This window comes from Acanthochromis polyacanthus, chromosome 1, assembly GCF_021347895.1.
Source record: "Acanthochromis polyacanthus isolate Apoly-LR-REF ecotype Palm Island chromosome 1, KAUST_Apoly_ChrSc, whole genome shotgun sequence".
NCBI classification, from domain to species: domain Eukaryota; kingdom Metazoa; phylum Chordata; class Actinopteri; family Pomacentridae; genus Acanthochromis; species Acanthochromis polyacanthus.
Window position 1 is genome coordinate 20082379 of NC_067113.1, and position 21932 is coordinate 20104310.

Below are 21932 nucleotides of genomic sequence, written 5' to 3' on the forward strand. Positions count from 1 at the left end.
TGGGATGACACACATCACTTTTTATTTGAATTCACAATTTTTAAGACAGACAGACAGACAGATAGATCAACAAGTTTTCAGCTTCTTATACTTCAAGCTATTTATTTAGTGTAAATATTAGCCGTACAATTCGATAGTTAACAGTTAAGCTGAGTCAGTTACTTAAAACATCCCTGTATAATACATCTGCGAATGCAGCGTTTTATTTTTTAAACCGGAAATAGTTGATGCACGCTCGTGCATTTACCGTAAGCTGACGATAAGAGCGCACTGAAAATGTAGGAGCGGCTGGCTTGACTACGGAGAAACGAGAGGCGGCTGGCTTGACCGCAGTATTTATTTGAGGGAAGAAACTGCTGCCAAATGCTGGCAGACTGGAGTAATGTGAAACAAATTCATCCTCAGTTCTCCCGAAATAGGCTATTTTATTTCCATTTTCATTCAGTTGTTACACATGTTGTGTGGATTGTTACCTGAAAATATGTTTACTAAAACTGTTTGAAATAACTTGTCTGTGTCCTTTCTTGATTATTACAGGCTTTACCAGGCGTGGGTTACAACTGCCACAAAGATGCCACAGCTGATGTTGCTTTTTGGGAAAGATGCCAGGGATGTAAACATGATACATGAATAAAAGCATATAAACAATTGTGCTACAATTTTGAGGAACAATTTTACAATTTATATATTCTACATATCTAAGTCTACTTCTGTAGACTTTGACTTGGTCTGACTGTACCGTTACTGGACTGTCATGTCTTATGCTGTTTATCTTTCAGTTACATCTTTCAATCATGCATTTTGCCTATGGTTTTGAAAGTAATATGTTGCCAAAATATGTTTCTTGTAGAGACCACAGATCCAGACATGTCATGCTCACAGTGTCAGTACATTAAACCAATCAGCCTTGAAACCAGCCTTCTGGTTTTTCTGGTATATTGCACAAAGAAGAAGGTATTTTAGGTGTTAAATAGCCTAGTCTTAACAGGTGATAGAGATCACAACATGCTTGATTTTTCAAACCAGGAAAAGGGATTATAAAATCCAGACTAATGAAACTGCTGCATCTTAACAATAATACCAGGTCCACACGTTCAAACTGTTTAAATTCTGGTAAATAGTTGCCACATCATGTAGGCCTACATCAACCACTTTGTTACTGGACTGACGCTTCAAACTGGACCTGGCAACCCAGCAGGTCGTCAAAAAGGTAATCACACAGCTCACGTCAGCCACTCTGGATTTGGAGAGACAGGAGCAATGGTCTTGTGGCATTCAATTAGCAAGCCTTCCACGACACACTGGCTGGTTTTATTAACACAATGTTAGCAATTTAAAAGTTTACAGTCAAATTTAATTAACACATTACACTAACAAACATTTAAAAAACTAAAAAAAATTGCCTCTCCACATTTATAGCTACTTTTACATTGTGACATACAAGCATAAGTGATATTCATTTACTATCATTCCTTGTTGACCATTCAATTCAATATTTCCACAGAGTTTTGAGTTGGTGAGAAATAGCAAATGGAAATGGAAGGTGAGAAAAGCCACTTTCACAAGTACCTAAAATAACTTCCACCTTGACTTCCACCGAGCATGTCATGGTGGAACGTGCTGTTATAACCAACATTGTTACTGTTCTTCACAGGTTCTCATCAGGTGTTCTGTGATACGGAGTCATTGTTGGCCTGTGTTGGTTCACAGTGCATTTTCTGCACAGGAAAAGAACTAGCCAACAGAAGTCATCTTAGTAAAAAGCATCTTAAGGCTTAAACCACAGTGACAGAGGAAAATACAGAACCGGTAAGAAATTATTCTATTTCTGCACTAACCAACAACTTAATATCTACTTCTCAGAAAGTAAAGTATGTGATAATATTTCCTTGAAACTCTATGCTCTGTGTTGCTTGAAACTTATACAGAGATCTGTACATTGTCATATTCATTATTTTATGTTCTTATAATGGCATAACATTGCAGCTGAATAAAAACCTGGGAGATGAAGTTTGTCAGTGTTCTGCTGCTTGTCTGTAAACAGATTTGTAAACAGACACAGACATACTTCACCTTAGCAACACCATTCTGCTTCTACTAAGGGATCCTGTAAATACATAAAAAAATAGAAAATACAAAAACTTTAACATTAACCTAATTAATCCCATAAAGTTTTCACATTAGATATATGTTGCATAATAATGAAATACAGCAATACCTAACTACGTGGCATGACGCAGATTTCATTTGCTGCCAGTATGCATTAACTGGGACAAATATAACAGACAGTTTTAATATGTGATCTCTTTAAGAGTGTATAGTAAATACTCTGTAACTTTAAAAACTAGTTGTGAATGATGTATACGCAAAATACCTCGATGAGGTTTTTCTCTTTACTGCAGGGAACAGTGCTTCTAATGCATGTCATAGCTGCAGCTGACTGGTGCAAAAATTCCAAATTTGGGGGAGCCTTGAAGCTGCCAGCTGTCATTTCAATGGACAAAGGGGAACAAATGGAAGTCCTCAAAGAACTGCAGAGCTGGGAGGGTGAATTTGATGAGTCCTCTCCAATGGAAATGATGTCATTTGTTTTTGAAAAACATGATGACTATGAGAACTTCATTAAAGAAATAGTCGACAAAAAAACCCTGAAAATATTTGCCAGGTTTGAGGAGGTTATGAACCTGAGTAAATAAATTAATCCAGGAAAACACCCCCTCCCACACACACACACACACCATATATGTTGTATTTACTATTTTACTTTATTTTGTATTCTGTATTGTCTTTATAGTGTATTAAAATGGTTGAGTTGTTCGGGACAAATATGATGCACACACCTCATATTTTGTATTTTATTTCTGTATTTACTATTTTACTTTTTTGTATTTTGTATTGTATTTATATTGTATTAAAATGGTTGAGTTGTTCGAGACAAATATGATACACACACCTCATATTTTGGATTTTATTACTGTATTTACTAATCTACTTTTTTGTATTCTGTATTGTATTTAAATTTTGATAGTAACTAATATTTACTTTCAGTTTAATCAGTTTAAATTTCATCTGCTTTTAATTGCACAACTTTATTTCTGTGCGAGGCTCTGATGAGAATTCTTCAAAACAGCATGGAGACGAGGGAGGGGGCTAAACGCTGATTGCCATTCATAACAGAGTTGCTAGAGTGCTGGTAAAAAAAAAACAACAAAAAAACTTTAAGATCCCAATGCACCGTGGCATGAACCGTGGCATCCAGGGGTGAAAGTAGTTTTAAATTCTTGCTGGAACTATTAGTAATAGTTTCGGACTGTTCCGGCTTACTTTCACCCCATTCCGTCGATGCTAACCCTTGTAAATCCTGTTGAAAGTTTTTCAGCCAATCACAAGAACGTGTGGAATTTCTCGTGTAATTTATTGCTCGTCCCAGTGCAATAAATCAAGCGCACCTATTTGCTATTGGCTGCTACTGGCCATAACAATCGCTGTGTTACTGAAGTAGACACGCATGCGCACTCACGTACTGCTGAGTGAACTCCGGTCGATATCTATGGATAGCAGGCAGGCCGGGCGGCGTACCGGCGTACACATAGATACCGGTGGAAGAGCGGCGTACCGCCAGCAGATCTTTTCCCGGAACTGCTTTCCGCCACCAGATCTTTTGCCGGTAAGCAGTTCCGGACCGTTCCGGCTTACTTTCACCCCTGGTGGCATCTCCCTCAGACAGCGGAATAAACCATGGCATCTCGCCCAAACAGCGGTAAAAGTACTGGCATTAACCATGGCATGTTCCCTAAACAGTGGCATTAACCGTGGCATCTCTGCTGGCATCTCCAGAGGCCACTGGAAATGCCGCTGCGGCAGTGGCATCTCACCCAAACAGTGGCATTAACCGTGGCACCGCCGCGGTGCCACAAAAAGTGTCACTGCACAGTGGCATTAACCGTGGCATCGCGGCGGTGCCACAAAAAGTGTCACTGCACAGTGGCATTAACCGTGGCACCACAGCGGTGCCACAAAAAGTGTCACTGCTCGCTGTCAGTGCCACAAATCAGACCTGCCGTCTCTCCTTTGGCAGTGAAACAGTGTTCCCAACTTAGCGACTTTCTCACTAAATCTAGCGACTTTTCAAAGCTCCTAGCGACTTTTTTTGGTCAAAAGCGACTAGCGACAAATCTAGCGACTTTTTCTGCCGTTTTGGAGACTCTAATAGGAAAACTCGGCTCATTCTGCAGTTACTGTCCTCAACAAGCAGCAGGTGCGGCTGTGAGCTTCACCCCTCCCAGAGCACAGGCTGTCAGTCCAGTAACCCCGCAGCAGTCCCAGTGAGGGGAGGGGGAGACCCACATCACTCCGCGGCCAGACGGCAGATGAATCGCGCATGCGCAGTCACTACAGATCCCATCCAGACTTACGGAGCCATATAAACGAAAATCTTTCTTCACTGTCATGCTAAAATAAACCACAGCATTTAGCCTCTAGTACAAAAACATATTTTGGGTATTTTATATTCACTTTTTGGTCTCTTTCACAATGTTATTCCTCTCTCCTAAAACGTTTACAATTACATGCAAACTGGGAAATATGCAAATTAGGCGATGACGTCATTTACCGACTTCAAGCGACTTTTAGGACAGCCAACAGCGACTTTCCTTACTGAGGAGTTGGCAACAGTGCAGTGAAATAACTTAAATCACATGAGTGTTTGTTTAATTTCTGTTTATCTGTATTTTTCATCTGTCTGCTACATTCACAGATTACTGCAAACTCAAAATGCAATTATAGTGATTATATTCAACATTTTAAGCCTTTTTGTAAACTAAAACACTTTCAGTGTCTTGAAAAGTTGTCTACTATGGGATGGCTACACCGTTAGCCGTTAACCGTTAGCAGGACTGCCGTAGCTAATGTTAGCTCTGCTGCTAACAGCAACATGTTTCACACTGAGGTGATCAGAAAACTCTTTGTAGAACAATTTGCTACAACCACGCTTTTATCCAAGCTGCCACCAGGAATATTTTTAAAAGAAAACTTTCCTTCCAACAAGCTCAATGCCTCTCGTCTTCCTTCTCTGTTTACCAAACCTCTTTGAGCTGGGTATCTTCTTCACTGCAGACTTGTGATGGGAGAACGAAGCCTTGCGAAGCTTTGAGGCTTTCTCTCTTTTTGTGCCGAAAATGATTCTCAGCTTTGGGGCTTCGCTGTGAGGAGGAACAGTGACATCTGGTGGCAGACTGGAATTACAGCAGCTATTTCATAATTTGACCGAAGCACTAGTACAAAACACCATTGTTTCAGTCTCAAATGCGTGCAGTTAAACGCATTTAAAGTTGCATGGTAATAAACAGATTTGAAGTTATTAGCGATGTTGCATCTGTCTATTTTTGTTTAGCAAATAAAGTAAATATTACATAAAATATAAAGCCATGTGTTAATGGCTGAATTTGATCTTTCACCAAAAGTTAGAGAAAAACTAGAAGACTCAAGTGCAACCTGCAGAGCTGTACCAGCACAAAGTTTAAATGTCAAACTTGTGTGACTCTAGTTTTCAGGCTGTATTTCATTCCTACACACACACACACACACACACACGTACATACATATGTGTGCATATGGCCATTCAATTTTGGTCATATTGGTGAAGTACGATCAAATACAAGTGTCACTAGTTGTGCTTGTGAACATGGGCATGATGCTGATAAAATCTGAATATCACAAATCACGTTTTTTCTTGGTCGATGTTGTCAAGTTGAAATACTCCCACACAGAGGACCGTCTTCTGCCACTCAGCATAACTCGGAACATACAAACTCCTCTCTCAAAACCCACATCTTGGAGTGTCATTGAAGCGTCATATATAGCATAGTAAAGCGCCAAAACATTCAAGCTGTAAACCAATGAAATGCTTTGTGAAGTGCCTTCATCAGCCACGTGACAATTGCCACTTGATTCAAGCTCCGGCACTTAGAGTCAACACACAGTGGTTCATTAGAGTGACACGAGCTTCGGTGTTCCTCAGTGTTACCGGTGTGCCGCAAATTAGGGAACTGAGAAAGGTGTGACTAAATGCGATAATCTAATTAACACGTTGAAGTCCCAGCTAGTCATTACACATCCTTTTGTCCTTCCACTCAATAATTTCAGTTAATCATCAGCTCAGACCAAGGAACCAGAGCTTGGAGTATAACCAAACTAAAAACATTTCTAAAAATGCTCAGGTTGTTCTGTGCTTCAAGTGGAAGAATACTGGGGAAATTAAGTCACTTACTGGACAGGTCAGAGGGGTTGAGGATGTGATAGTTGAAGTTCTTCTTCACCAGTATTCCTGACACTCTCTGACCCTGAATGCATTTCTTATCAGCCAGTGAGCCCATCACCTGAGAACAGACATGTTCAGTAACTGTATTCAGCTTTCAGTCCGCAGTCAGAAGAGCACACGGCGACAGCAAAACAAAAAACAGTAGATGACAAAAAGAAGACAGACTGTGGTCTGACCTTGGCCAGTTTCTCTCCTCTGAAGTTCAGCGTGACAGCCTCTGTGTTGCGAGGGTTGTGGACTTCGATGTGAACCTGATCATTGTCCTCGTATTCCCTGATCAGCGCAGCCTTCAGACGGGCCATCTCATTCTGCTCCCCGTGTACCAGGATCTGGCAAAAAACATGAAGCTCTTTTTAATAAAGAGAGCAAAACACATTATTCTTTACAACCCAGTATATGAAGAGCACAGGAATCAGATCACATTATACACAAACAAATGATGATTGTTTTCTCCCTCCTACCACATGTGGTGGTTTGAGAGCCCTGATGAACTCGCTGGTCTGCTGGTAGTCAGTGTGGGCAGAAAAGGAGATGTAGTCCACCGACATCTTCAGCTGCAGCTTCTGTCCGGACATGGTGGTGATCTCCTCAGGCTCAGACATGATGTGCTGCAGAATGTAAACAATAATCACAATCAGGGCTGTAACTTTCGAAACGATTATTTTCATTAACAAGTAATCTTCCCATTATGTTCACAATTAATCATCAACCACGAGAGGCCTTCAGTTTGATGGTTTGGTTTGACTAACAGTCCAAAAGTATAGGACAGTTAATTTACATATAAGAAAGAAAAAGAGAAATATAGTCAATTATCAAAATTGTTGAAAATTTCATTTTTTTGCTGCTAGAATGGGCTGCACAGTTAAGGAAATGAGTAGATTTTTTGGTTGTTTCTGATCATTTGATTTGAGGAATCAAATTTCACAAAACCGATTAAAAATGATCTCAGTTTTAATCATTTTTCTGCTGCTGATTTTCTTCTGGTGCTGGCTGAATCTGTTGACTGATTAATCAATCATAGCAGCTCCAATCCCATTAAGTTGCTTTATGTAGTGACACTTTGTCTGCACATTCACTGTTTCAACATACACATTGAATTTGAATTTAAATGACCTAAAATTACGCAAATACCTGCACTCTTGCCCAGGACAGCGAATTAATTTATCCTTGTCTCAAATGAACTTTTCTGCCTTTGCTAAGAAACACCATCTACTGTCCCGTCTTGCTCTGACCTTGGCCAGTGTCCCCTCCACACAGTATCCAGCGATGATAACTCCATTCCTCTTATCAGTGCACCAGCTCTCAAAGAGCTCTCTGGACAGGCCGCTCTGCATCATACCTGGAGATGCCATCACCACACTGGGGCCGATGTCATCAAAGTGATCCATGCTCTGGAAAGAACAGACACCACAGTTATACATGTCCAGCTATAACACGATAAGCAGTAACTGACAATCTGGATGTCTGTATCTGTCACGCTGTCTACCTTTAGATTGCTGATGTGTTTGAAGACAAAAGGATTATTGATGTTTATGGCCTTGCGGATCTTGTCGTTCATTGCGTTGACATAAGTCTGGTACACAGCCATGCACTTCTTGGCCAGAGATGAAGCATAATAAATGGGGATGTCATGGAGCTCTGGGTGGTTCTGCCAGTACTCATCTACAAGAGAACAGGAAGCACATGATGGAATAAAGATGGAAGAGGCAAAACTGTCTTTAAAAAACAACTCAAATACAACGCAAACACAGAATCATAACTGTTTGTCACAAGAGATATTGTGATGATCAGAATCAAAGAATCAAATGTGACTTCTAACCCAAAATAAGCAACAGTTCCTGGGCCCGTCCCAAAGCGAACACAGGGATTAAACAGCGGCCCTCTCTGTTGACAATGTCATGGACTGTGTTACAGAACCGCGCTTCACGCTCCTCCCTCTTTTCATGGATATGAGTACCATAGGTTGACTCCTGCAGAAAGAAAAATGACAGTCTTGATCACTTTAAGATCCTTTAAAATAGTGTTCAATGTGAGATATCATTTGTTTTTGCCATACTATGATTAAGATGTCAGGTTTGACGCTGGGGATCTCAGCTGCCATTAGATGTCTGTCTTCTTGGCGGGAGAAGTCTCCTGTGTATAGCAGCTTTGGAAAGAGAAAAACACAGGCAATACACATGTGAGCACATTTTGTTTCTGTTAAGCAACCTCTCTGAATAACAATAGGTAATTATGCTTTAAGAAAACAAAAGTTACTTTGACTCCAGCTATTTCGATCATGAACATGGCAGCTCCCAGCACATGACCAGCGTGATAGCACCAAAACTTGATCCCAGCCACTTCCTTGACCTCGTGGAAGTTGATGGTCTCAATCTTGTCCATGCTCTCCTCCAGGTCAGTCTCAGTATACAGCATGTCGTCTGCAGAGATGTTGCTGTAAAGAAAAGATTAATTAAAATGTAACTCAGCAAAGGAGAATGGTTTCTCATACGATAAGCAGAGCTGTACTTACCTGACTTTGACATAATCTGATAGAAGCCAGCGGTAGATGGCCTTAGTGGCATGGGTCATGAAGGTCCTCCCTTTAAAGCTGGTCTTCTGGAGGAACCAAGGCAGAGCTCCGCAGTGATCCAGGTGGAAACTGATAACAGAGCACATGCATCAAATGATGAGAAGATTACAAGCAGAGCTTATCTCTGTGACACTCGTCCAGGAATGTTTTAAAAAAACTATCAATTTAGGACAGACACTGCAGCAAATAAAAGAGAAAAAGACACTCACTGGCTGATGAGCAACAGGTCTATCTCAGCTGGGTCGATCAAGTCTATGTAGGGGAGAGCATCCATTCCCTCCAAGCCGGGATGAATGCCACAGTCTAGCTGTAAAACACAAATGTGACTTTATTTTATTCAGGATAATCCACTCCGTGTAATGCTCTGTATGCCACATGTATGTGACAGAACAAAACAGTTCAAAGCTCAGGACCCCTCTGAACCCAGTCAGCATCGAGGGAAAAGAAGTGGAGTTTGCTAAGAATTATAAGAACCTATGTGATATCCACAAAGACCAAAAAATACATAGGCACAGTACAAGAAAGGTTAGAGCTGCTTGTTTGTTCTCAGGAGACTAAAATCCCTCAACATCTGCAGAACCATGCTGCAGATGCTTAATCACTCAGCAGCAGAGAGCAAAAGTACCCAATGTGAACAGACTCGACAAAGTCATAGGAAAAGCTGGTTCTGTCCTGGGGCTGGAGCTTGAGTCTGTGGTGGTGGATTCCGAGGATGCATGCTATTCTTTACATGCTATACTGGTCTTACATCAGAGCAGCTTCAGCAACATATAAAGATCACCAAAGTGCAGCACAGAGCCCCACAGGAGGTCTTTTCTATCATCAAACTGTACAACTCTTCCCCATTCTGCCAGGATGACAGCACTTTATAATAATATCAATGTTATTTGAGGGGGGTATTACTTTTTGCTGTCCTACTCTAGCTCAATTTTTTTTGTTTTACTTTTGTCAGTATACCTTACTTATAATTCACTGCTGTTCTATGAGGTATTGCATTCATTCTCATGTTATTTTTCTGTAATGTAAATTTTTTCTGAGCAATTTCTGGTACAAGAACTTCATTGGGGATTAAAGTTTTCAAGTACTTTATCTCCTCTTATAAAGTAATAACAATCGTTTGCACTACAGAGTCAGCGTTGTGCCAAAAAGTGACCTGAAAGTAATTATCTTCACTCTTTAGGTTTTTGCATTATTTTGCCTGCTCTAGATTATAACCAGTACACTGTTTTTTTATTGGATGAAATAGCTAAAGGATTAGTCAACTCAGATAATGTAGTTTTGCAGCTGTCGAAACGTGACTGTGACCCTATCATAGTGACTGAAATGATATTAATGCAATAAACGACGCTCATTCATTCATGAGGGTTTTATTTCGAAGGTTATAGCCCATTGGATTAAATTTTTATTTTATTTTATATATAAAACACATCTCACACATCATGTTATTACAGTCGAACATTCACATATAAACCAGGACACAAGACATACCAAACATATACAGCATGTTATCATTTGTACTTCGTGACAATGCAGTTGTAGATGTATATAAACTGGACAAAAATCAGTTTTTGCCACGGCACCTGTTCATTCATATAATGTAGGCTATTGCATTAAAAGGCCACCATAGAAAGAGTTATTGACGCTCCATTAATAATAATAAATAATGCTTACAGGAATGTTACTGGGTCTAAGAATATATTTAGAATTCTTTGTCCATGGAAATTAACAAATGGATATCATCAGTATGATATTACACATTAACACGGAGTTAAAATTCATATTTACCATAATTTTCCTTCCTTTAAATTCGAGGATAATACATGACCGCCCAACCTCTTGACCAGCACCGCTGAAACATAACAGAACAGCATTTAGGCCAAAGCTATATGTAATTATTTTTATTATAGGGACAAACGGACAAACACAATGTTATCATAAAAAAGAAAAATAAACGTACAGTGGACGAATTAGTAGCTGGTCGCTTTCCTCGGCGGGGACAATCATGTCTACTTTGCGTTTTGTGGCCATAATTTTAATTTTTCAATTTGAAAAAAGGAAAAGATAAATCTCGTTATATTGCACTTGAATTTGCTGAATGAACGAAGAGGGGCGGCCTCTCGGAGCGGCACACTTCCGGCGGCTTGTGCAAAATACCGCCGAGTAGAATCAAGAGCGACGACAAAGGTTCCGAGTCAGACGTTAGTGGGGTTTGCCGTAAAATGTTAAAAGCAACTACATGTGAAAAGGGTACTTTACTTAAATAAATCATAAATATGTACATTTTTCATATATGAGTAACAGTAAGCAGTGAATTCAATCAATAAAAAGTACTGAAGGTCAGCTTGTCGGCGTAATATTCAACTTTGCGGTTACTTTTTAGGGCGAGTACGCCGATGCGGCCCCTTTAAGTGGGCTTGGGTGTAGGCTGCTAAACTCAAAGGGAAGCCGAAGAGTCAAACTGTACGTAAATAGAAAGCGAAGAAAATTAACTCTAAACGGTACATTGAGGCGGTCACGGTACAAACAGGTATGCAGTATTTAAGTTTGCTAGCATTACTAAATTTATGTACGTCTCTGTTTACCAACCCCCCGCCAAAGTCCTCGGTTTTCAACTTTGAAAATGAATGCGGTGTGGGACGTTTAAGGTGGAGTAGGATGACTTATATGCAGACATTTGCTTTCCTTTCAGCATGTATTTTCCACTTAGCACGTAGGTTAGCTACACGTAGTTCAATAACTGGGGGTCGAGTTAAACATAACCTGTTGATTCTGGTGTATTATTTGTGCTCCTTTGTATTTTTAATGGCGCCTTTACTTTTAATCCTCCAAATATATTCAAACTCCACCAGTAACATAGGAGTGATACTCTGCTCTGACATTATGCAGTTGGTTGCTGCTGTCACAGTAGCAGGTGTATCGGATAATTTAGTTTCCTGTTTAACTGGTGCCTCCCCTGTTTACAGTTTGTTAGCGGATACTCGCGGTTGCTATGGTAACCTAATATATTACCAACATTTGAATGACAAAAAAATATTTTTCACTAATCAGCAAACTGTTATAAGATAGTGATAAATGAGATGCGTGTTACAGTGTTATGTTTACTGCTGTGTTGTGTTCCATTAAAAATAAATAAATAAATAAATAGGTGTTTTAGTCAAAACTATTTAGTGTTGAATAGAAAAGTATGATGAAATAATAAATCCTGAATTAAACATATACCATCTAAAAAAAATTACCAATCTTTGTCTTAAAAAATGCAAGAATTGGGATTCAAAGTAAAACAACAGTTAATTAAGGTCAAATTTAATAAATATGGCAGTAAATCACTGCAAAGAACCAACTGGGGATGCCTAGTCTAACAATCTTCTTACTGGAATAAAAAAGGAAATTAGAAACACTAACTTTTCCGAGGGACTTTATTTGAACCCCTACTCGATATTTTCAATCATTTTACTGTTCATTTTAATGAGGATGTCTCTTTGTGTGTATGTATGCTGATGGCTCAGTGTGACTGAATTGTCAAGCATTGTCATTATATATATATGTCAGGGTAGAGACTGCGATTTGGTAGAGTTGGAGTTTCTACCAGTAGAGTTTGCGATTGGAGTCTCTACCAGTAGAGTTTGCGATTGGAGTCTCTACCAGTAGAGTTTGCGATTGTAATCTCTACCAGTAGAAACTCCAATCCTACCAGTAGAGATGGAACTTTAAATCTGACCCCTGCCCTGACCCCTGACCCTAACCTTAAAAGTCTAACCTTAGCCCTGACAAATCTCTACTGGTAGGATTGGAGTTTCTACTGGTAGAGATTGCGATCGCAGTCTCTACTGGTAGAAACTCCAACTCTACCAAATCGCAGTCTCTACCCTGACATATATGTATATATGTATATATATATATATATATATATATATATATATATATATATATATATATATATATATTCCACTTCCTAATAAATACATCTTATCTAACTCTTACAATATTTCATGTGAATTCCTGTGCAGCTGTGACGGTAGCAACTGAAGCATTCATTATTCAAAAGTTAGGCAATGATATGTCTTCTTTCAATTATTCATCCTCTCTGCTGAAACCTGAGAAGGCAGTTGCTGTGTGTTTACTACTGTGATGATTCAGGTCGGTGCGGCTGGAGGGCTGGATGCGGTCGTCATGGTGAAGGATGTTTCGGAAAGTCAAAAGCGCCACAGCAGCAGCAGCTCACAAAGCAGTGAGATCAGCACCAAAAGCAAGGTACAATAACACACATTCAGAAACCGCTGTCTCCTTTTTGTTTTTACAATTCAGACATTATGGTCTAATGTTTCTATCTGTTTGCAGTCTGTTGACTCCAGTTTGGGAGGACTTTCCAGATCGAGCACTGTCGCCAGCCTTGATACAGATTCCACCAAGAGCTCAGGTCAGTGTGACTCCTGTTAAACTGGTCTAAACCTCAGTGTTTCTCTTTCATTTCCTCCTCTAATGGATTGTGTGTATGTTCTCTGTAGGGAACAGCACATCTGAGACATGTGCTGAGTTCCGGGTAAAATATGTGGGATCCATTGAGAAGTTGCAGTTTGACATGAGCAAGACCCTCCAGGAACCTCTGGACCTCATCAATTACATTGATGCTGCTCAGGTAAAATGCTAGAGAAAGGTAGGAGGTTTAAGTAGGAGTCACTGCTTCACTAGTTTCCTCAGGCTTACTGCAATCAGTGTAACGTAAATTTATGATGCCATGCAGAAGATGCTATAAATATTCCGTTTATTTTCATAGCAAGATGGAAAGCTGCCCTTTGTTCCTGGGGAGGAGGAGATGGTTCTGGGAGTGTCCAAGTATGGAGTCAAAGTGGCCTCACTGGACCAGTGTGTGAGTAGCAAAGCAATAGAAAAGTGATATACTGTAGCTGAGAGTGAATAGTTATTGATTAGAGTCTGCAGCATTGCTGGGTCATCAATACAGCCCAACAGCCTGGTTTATGAATTCAGCATCTGTTTATATTTTTGACACGGTTCTGCACAACGCTGCTGACTCAGATATTTTAGTTATCACCTGCAGAGCGTTTTCCACACTCCACATTTTATTATGTGATGCAGAGTGAACTGAATTTGTGCTACTGAAACCACATCAGTGCAGGAGGATTATCTGTCTCTCATGCTCAATGGTTATTAATCAGGTGTTTTTCATTGTATCCTCGGGACAGGATGTGCTGCATCGCCACCCTCTCTACCTGATAGTCCGTATGCTGTGCTACGACGATGGTCTGGGTGCAGGGAAGAACCTCCTGGCTCTGAAAACCACCGACACAAAACAAGAGGAGTGCAGCATCTGGGTTTACCAGTGCAGCAGCTCAGTGAGTGTGAACTGAAAGAGTTGGACGTAGGGTATTAAAATTAAAAAGTAAAGTAGTCTGGGGTCATCTGCTTCGTCACTGAATGCTGCTTTGTTTTCGTCTTCTCCTCGTATCTGTTATCTGTCTGAACAGGAGCAGGCTCAGTCCATCTGTAAGGTGCTGTCGGCTTCTTTTGACTGCGCTCTGACATCAGACAAGTCGTGAGGCCAGAGGAACAGATGGCATCTGTCTAGAAGAGTGAAGAAGTGAAACAACTGCAAAACCAGCAACAGTTCATTAGAAAGCCACCATTGTGATTGGGACTGTTTCCCCCTTCTCTAACTCTGCTTTCTTAACTTCAGGAGAGGTCATCAAAAGGGCAAAACATGATTGATGGCAAAGTCCAGTATGTGTTCGGTGCTGTTTCCTTCCCATCATCGTCCAGCTGAGACAGAACTACTGTGAATTTGTCTGAATCATTTCCTGGGAATGTTTCCTTTACCTCACTTGCACATTTGCTCTTTCCAGTTAAAAAGTAAAGCTTAGAAAAGAGGGAAAAGTTTGCATTTAAGAAAAGCTTTGAAGCACACTGTGCAGCTTTTAGCAGTGTGGTTTTAGTTGTATTTAATGTAAAACATGGTACAAAATGGTACAAAATGTTGTAAACCATCTCTGCCCATATGGTGATTTACAGGAGACAATCAGTTGAGAAGTTACACATATCTGACTGATGCTTCTCTTCCACTCGGATACCGTTTTCATATTTTTAAGTGTGTGTGTGTTTTGTTTTCTATCAGTATTGGTACCATATGAGTCACTTTTTGACTGGAAGGAACGGTACAAACAGGCTTCAACTGGGCCCCACATCCTATATATTTGTCACTTTTTTTCTTTATTCGTGGGATGTATCTACTTTTAATGACTTCTTTGAGTTTGTTTTTCACTTCTTTTTACGACAAATGTCCAGTGACTTTCTTGATACCAAAATTTAGATGTAATTTTTGTAATGTAGTGATTAAATCTGCATTAGGTTAGATTCGATTAGCTGATACTATGCCCGTTCTAATAAGCTCGTAGTCACATGCAGAAGATTTTTTGGAGTTGTGGTACTAACTTGTACAATAATAACACACGGCATCTCCCCGTTTCTTTTCGCTTTGGTTCAGTTCAAAACACTTTGCAATAAGGAAATGTAAGATGTTTGATCTGGTACAATACAGGAGTGATTTTAAGGAATGATCCCTTTGATTAGTGTCGTTATTGTTTAATGTTGAGTGTGTTTTTTGCATTATGCTGAAGAAATAGGATTTTAAAATATTTTTCCTGTCGTCCAGTTTGTTTTTACACTGCAGTGCATTTTGAATGTGCCCATCAGAGGGAGCTCTTGACACATCGCCTGGCTTTTAGTCTGTAATATACCAGTCAAATGTTGTAGAAACTCAGCAATTTTATGCATGAAAGAGTAAACTATCCCCACAACATTTGCTTCATGAAACCATCAACTAAAAGTTGACCTCATTACTCAAAAGAAACTGACCAAAGCCTTGTATTATTTCATATTTTATTATTCCAGTTTCATTTCCCCATTTACTTTCACAATAGAGTTAAAGAGTCGATGTAGTGATCCACAGATGGTTAATGAGAATGAATTGTGTTCCCACTTGCATGAGTGTTGTGTTTACAGCACGCACACACACAGGTCCAGCTGAGGTCGCATTTGTAACTGCTCATCACCACAGTGCATTAAAAGACATTTACTGCCCAGGTTAGCTCTGCTCTTTTTTACATTTAAATATCCACAAACAAAACCAAACATATTTACACGAATAGATTATTAAATCTTCCTGTTTCCAGTGAGTTAATAATAAACATGATGAAGAGAGCGCGTCAGCTACGATTCACATGCTGCTCTTCTCGTCATTCACAAATCCACGGAAGGCTCTGGTTTCAGGTTAAATGCCTAAATATCAACAATATGAACAGAAAGACAGTTGCTCTGCAACTAAACCAAAGTTAATTACACTGTATGTTTCATATTCATACGTAACACATTAGATAAACCTGTTTCTACATCATAGGACCCCGCAGATGTACTGATATGAGGCTGAAGCTAAAGGAAGGATGTTCCTTTCTGTCAGGTTGTGTAGAGAGTCAAAGACAGACTCAATTTAGCTCATTTGTGTACAAAAAAAAAAAAATCAGCCTGCCAGAGTGAGGGTTCTCAAAGGCAAGAGGAAACAAAATAAGTCACAGAGCTAACTCCTGCTTTTCATCTCATTTCCAGGCTCTCATTTTTTAAATTTCCTCTTATTTTAATATTCTTTCATTCGCAGCTTATTCTGTGCAGACGATACATGCACTCACACACACAAACACACACTTTCTACTCCTCTAATAAGGCAGATGACAGGCGACGACAGCCTGAGGTGTCAGACTCAGCATAAGGGTAATTACTGGCTGCTGCAGCTCCAGTCAGAGTCAGCATTTGACCTAAAACAGATCCAGAAGAAGGAAGGAGGAGGAAGAAATGGAGTCCTGCTGCTGAAAATGACTCCACTCTTGCCAAAATGCTAAAATGCTACAGGCGGTGTGTGGGTGAAAGCATTCGCAGAAGATGCATGACATTGAATCCACTTGCAGCTCTGTTACTCTACACACACCTGAGAAAGTGAGCTCTTCCAGGCGTGATAAGTGTTAGGCTATTTAGAAATGCAGCGTCCCCTTTCCAACACCAATCTGTCACTGAAATGGGGACAGGAAAGCGCTCCCTCGAGTGCAGCTTTCAGCATGTTCCAGGGTTAACTTAGCACCTTTAGAAAAACCTCCATGCAGGAGGGCTACTACAGACGTGGAAAGTTGCAGCTACCGAGCAGAACATTTAAAAATCGCTCATGCACAGATGTGGAATGTAAGCACGTTCACATTTACAGTTGTTAGGAAGTTAAGATACATTGCTGTGATCTTCCCACTGCTACCACTTCAAGGACTGCCTGTACAATGCAGCTGAACGGAAAACGGATGAAATGAATACTGTACATACAACCTTCATTATGCCATCTTATGTTGTAACACAGATAAAGACAAGAAAAGTGCATTTATTGCGGGAAGTCATTCACTACAATCATTGATTTTTTTTCTTTTCTAGAATTTTAGAACCTGTGTCAGGAACATTAACAGGAAGCATAAAAACCACATACAGTCCCACGAGTCCCCTGTGACACCCAGACTTGCACGTCTGCAACGGTTGCCGTGACGACACCCATATAATGCTGAGGTGGTGACGCAGCAGTGACACTTTAAAGGAGCTCACTCCAGATGCCGGTGAAGAAGATGAAGATGCTGACGACAAACACCGGGACGATGGCAGACAGAGACGGGTGAAAGTGGGACGCCACATCCCGCAACACTTCCTGAGATCCAGAGTGACCGTTCAGTCAGCGATGAAGTGTACAAATGTAACGGGGAAGGCTCCTCTTCTCATCGGATCGCCTTCAATGTGGCCCAGCTGTGAAGAAGAAAGACAGAGGGTTAGGAGTTTTTAAGCAAGACTGGGTGAAGACATATGACGATAAAGTAATTTTGATCACTTGTAACTAAATTAGCCATCTAGAACACATACACAATACTACAACACCTCTAAAACACACAAATAGGACAAAAGGTAAAATGGTTTTATCAATGAATTACAATTTTCACCCATATGATCCAATATTGATTCATAAAATCCTAACATTATTGTTTCAGTTGTGCCTTTTTACGTAATCGAACTTAAGCCAGTGCACACGTGTCAAATCAGGATTTTTGGAAACAAAATTGAATCGAAGTGAGACATCAATGACGACATTCATCCCAGCTACACAACATCTAACGGTGCACATGGAGGAATAGAAAGCTAGGTCACGACAAATATCTCAAGTTGTGAACAGAACTTTGCATACACTTGTAAGGACCATGCATATCATGGCAGTCTTGAGTTTCCTATAACCCAACCTATACCTCTAAGGTTTCTGTGACGGAATCATTAAAACCCATAGGTCTTTGTCACAAAAAAGAAAAAAACAATCATGCATTTTGGTTATATCATAAATGTATTATAGGACTAAATCTGCTGGGTCAAAATGATACAGAAAGCAACCTGAATTATCACTTTGGGTGATGTAGAAAGCTGTGTTCATCAAATTTTCTTAACGATCAGGCCTCCTAATTTCTTGAGAGTGATTACAGCTGCTGACTCCTCTGACCCAATCTAAATAGGACCTATCAGATAGATTCATTAGACTCTGACACAATTCTTACAATGAGAAAGTTGCACAGATCTGAGAAAGCACGTCACTGACCTGAACAAGTCAGGAAAGTCATTTGTAGCAATTTCAAAGTAACGATAGATCACAAAATCAACTGTGCAAATATTTGTAAGTATAAAGCATAAGGTAGAGCTGCATCATTGCCACAACCAGGAAGACAAACCAAGCCATCACCTGATGCTAAGAGACAAACGGTCAAGAGTCAACCAGGAATCAGCAAAAAGCAGATCTGCAATACATTAGAAGCTGCTAAAACAAATTGTGTTTTATATTGCCCTGAGCTGAGCGGCTGCCATGCAAGAAGGAAGCATCTTAAGATTCAACTTTACACAAAGTAAATGGAATAATGAAGGAGGAGGATTACGTGAACATTCTTCAGGAAAACCTAAAATCGCCCAGAAAGTTGTTCTTGGACTCAGTTGGGTGTTCCAACAAGACAATAACCCCCAAACACATCAAAAGTGGGAAAGAATAGCAAAATCAGGATAGAAATAAGGGTTTAGGTTTGTCTCTCCAAAGTACTGACTATAACTTAAACTTAAAATTTAGCGAAACTGCACAAATTCTATGTAAAGGCGTAGTCAAAGATACAACCAGAAGCTTGCAGACAGCCATAAAAAGTGCCTACCAAATGTTTACACTGTTTTAATATTTTTGACCCAACAGATTTTGTCCTATTTCTAGAAAATCTATAATAAATTCATGAAGAAACCAAAATGCATGATTGCATTTTGTGACAAAACTCGTGAGCTTTCATCATTCCATCACAGACACTTTAAAATTCTACAAGTGATTGCAAACTCAAGGCTACCATGATATACATGACCTTTACAGGTGCATGTAAGCTTTTGTTCAAACCTCTATCTAAAATGACTTTCCTCTTTTATATTACCTTGGGTATAAAGCAGACAGTACTTATTATCTCCATTTAAGTCATTTTAATCGTCGTCTATACCTGAAAATAAAAAGCTAGGACATGTTTCTGCTTGGACAACTTTTATACAAAGCTACAAGTGAAACATGACAAGACAGGACATCAGTTAGAAATTTAAATAATCTCTTAGAGAGTATTACTATAGGAAAGAAGCTTCATATCACATGACAGACCTGTTTTTCAGCAAAGTGACCGTTTGTTTGTGAGACTTCATTACTGCACTGTGATCTGAATTTTTCAGACACAAAAAAAGTGATAACGCCGCTGGATGCTGGACCTCGGAGGACTTCGGGTCCACGCAGGGACAGAAATACTGACTAAATACGGTCATGTCTGCAGGGGTGGCTCAGAGGAAAACAAGTTGCAGCTGGTGGATGTCCACACAAGGGGCTCCACAGAGGAAGCACCAGCAGGCGGACAAAGAGGAGGAGGAAGGGGGAGATCAGCCAGAATGAGGTCATGGCTTTTTGCTTTTAGCCGCCATGGTTACGGAGCGCACTGACATCCACATGGCAGAACTCGAGTGGGATCGCTTTGTGCTTAATCTGAAAACATATGCAAGGATTCAAAAATGCAAAAAAAAAAACAAAAAAAACAAACCACAGTCGGGAAACACACACTCACCCACCACTCCTGGTCCTCTTCTCCGTCCACCACGATCACCTCGCCCTCAGAGAAGGTCAACTCATCAGGGTTGTCGGCTACACAGTTGTAGATGGCTTTCACTCGCTTTGGCCTCTGTTTCTGAGAGACGAGAACAAGGACACCAACAGGTTTTATGGAGTTTGTGCAGAAGAAAAAGAACGGTTTGGTGTGTTTGTGCTAAACTTTGTGGATTATTTCAAAAACCACAACTCAAGACATTTTCTGCAGTGTCTTCTGGTAGTGTTCCTGTTTTCATTCCCTCTCTGACCTTAGAATTTGAATCCATAAAAAATCTCCTAAGATTGATTTTCAGTGTTGTATACCGCACTGTATGCAGTTTATTATGTTTACCACTTTGGGCTTTGAACATACAGCGCCCTCCATAATTATTGGCACTCTTGGTTAAGATGTGTTCTTCAGCTTCTCATACATTGTTTTTCTAAATAATATAGGACCACAGTGGAAAAAAAGAGGAAAATACAACCTTTAATTCAAGTGCATTTATTCAGTGGGGGAAAAATCACACATTAAGAAATAATTGTTTTACATCAAATCATGTGTGCCACAATTATTAGCACCCCTGATGTTAATACTTTGTACAACCACCTTTTGCCAACAAAACAGCACCTAATCTTCTCCTATAATACATTCTTCTACAATTTTCAGTGTGAGAGTATGCTTCTGCAATAACAATTGAATTTATTTTAAGGTTTTCAACACATCTTAATCAGAGGTGCAAATAATTATGGAGGGCGCTGTATGAATCGTCATCAACATGTTGTCTTCTGTAAATAAAGTAACTTCTTTTATCAGTGAATGCAGTCCTCTTCTGGTATCATTAGTCAACATAATGAGGATAACCAGTTTTTGGAGCAAGGTGAAAGCTTTTACAGTTCATCTCTGTGTGCATTCTGCACTACAACTGTGCTTTCATTTGGTTTGTGAAGTTGTGAAATTTTGTCACTTGAATTTTTGCAAAGAACTAATTGATGAAAAATGGATTTAAAAAAAACATAAAATCTTTAAAAAACACTGATTCATCCACGATTCAACGGGACAAAATAACAGGAAGAAAAAGCTGCTGTAATCCCAAGATTCTCCAATGAGATTGAAACTGTTTAAAAGGTTGAAGGTCCCTTCATCCATATTGACTCTATACATCCCAAAATCTACAGTTTTTTCTTTAAAAGGCATGTTTTCTTTAAAAAGTGGCCAAAATGACACCATTTATCGAATGTCTAACCTGTGATGTGCAGTTTCATCAGGAAGAATAGACAATCTTAGCTTAAAACTTTATTTAAAATATCTCATTTAAAGATGTCAAAAATGATCAGTTGTCTCCAACCAGATTCTGTAAGAAACAAACAAACAAAAAAACAAACTTTTTCACTCCTAGACAAGGAAGAAATCAGCTGTGACTGACAGTCATGACAGAAATTCAGGAATTTTTCACTGGAACCAGGATGAACTGCAGGCTGTGCGTACGCAGAGCGAATACGATGGCATACAAACAAATAAAAAATGTAAATAGCTAAATATTTATAGTACGTACAGTCATTTTTAAAAGTACTGGTAACATTTATGGTCACTTGGAAAATGAGGTACACGCTAATTTTACTATTTCTCAATTTCTGTAAAAAAAAAAAAAAAAAAAAAGAAAAATCCTACTTTATAAAAAAGATTTTTTTAGGATTAATGGCATTGTAGCCGTGTCATTCAGTGCGAGGACATTTTTGATTTCTCTCTACTTCCAGTCATGGCTGTGCTGTTTCCATGGACGTAAAGGACAAGTTAAAACAGAACTAAACAGTTTCTCCACTCAAAGTGA

The 21932-nt window shown here is 39.6% G+C and overlaps 3 protein-coding genes across 4 annotated transcripts in view; 1 reads left to right on the plus strand and 2 right to left on the minus strand.

Annotated features, from left to right (window-relative positions):
- LOC110952779 (cleavage and polyadenylation specificity factor subunit 3) lies at positions 1-11041 on the minus strand. The gene is made up of 12 exons (XM_022196495.2): positions 10849-11041; positions 10677-10740; positions 9101-9198; positions 8832-8960; positions 8576-8753; positions 8376-8465; positions 8139-8289; positions 7806-7981; positions 7552-7710; positions 6781-6927; positions 6496-6648; positions 1-6377 (listed from the first exon to the last, which is right to left on the minus strand). Exons 1-12 carry the CDS (start codon positions 10917-10919, stop codon positions 6261-6263), a joined length of 1533 nt encoding a protein of 510 aa, XP_022052187.1. The 5' UTR covers positions 10920-11041; the 3' UTR covers positions 1-6260.
- A 244-nt stretch (positions 11042-11285) lies between these two features.
- Positions 11286-15538, plus strand: itgb1bp1 (integrin beta 1 binding protein 1). Its single transcript, XM_022197485.2, has 7 exons — positions 11286-11418; positions 13029-13142; positions 13230-13308; positions 13397-13527; positions 13666-13758; positions 14093-14242; positions 14375-15538. Exons 2-7 carry the CDS (start codon positions 13062-13064, stop codon positions 14444-14446), a joined length of 606 nt encoding a protein of 201 aa, XP_022053177.2. The 5' UTR covers positions 11286-11418; positions 13029-13061; the 3' UTR covers positions 14447-15538.
- A 227-nt stretch (positions 15539-15765) lies between these two features.
- Positions 15766-21932, minus strand: part of asap2a (ArfGAP with SH3 domain, ankyrin repeat and PH domain 2a) — a 72670-nt gene continuing 66503 nt past the window's right edge. For both annotated transcript variants that reach the window (XM_022197452.2, XM_022197469.2), the window contains 2 exons: positions 20084-20203; positions 15766-17726 (listed from right to left, as the gene is read on the minus strand). In XM_022197452.2, the coding sequence (XP_022053144.2) occupies positions 17652-17726; positions 20084-20203 (195 nt within the window). In that variant the 3' untranslated portion in view covers positions 15766-17651. The remainder of the gene's footprint in view (positions 17727-20083; positions 20204-21932) is intronic.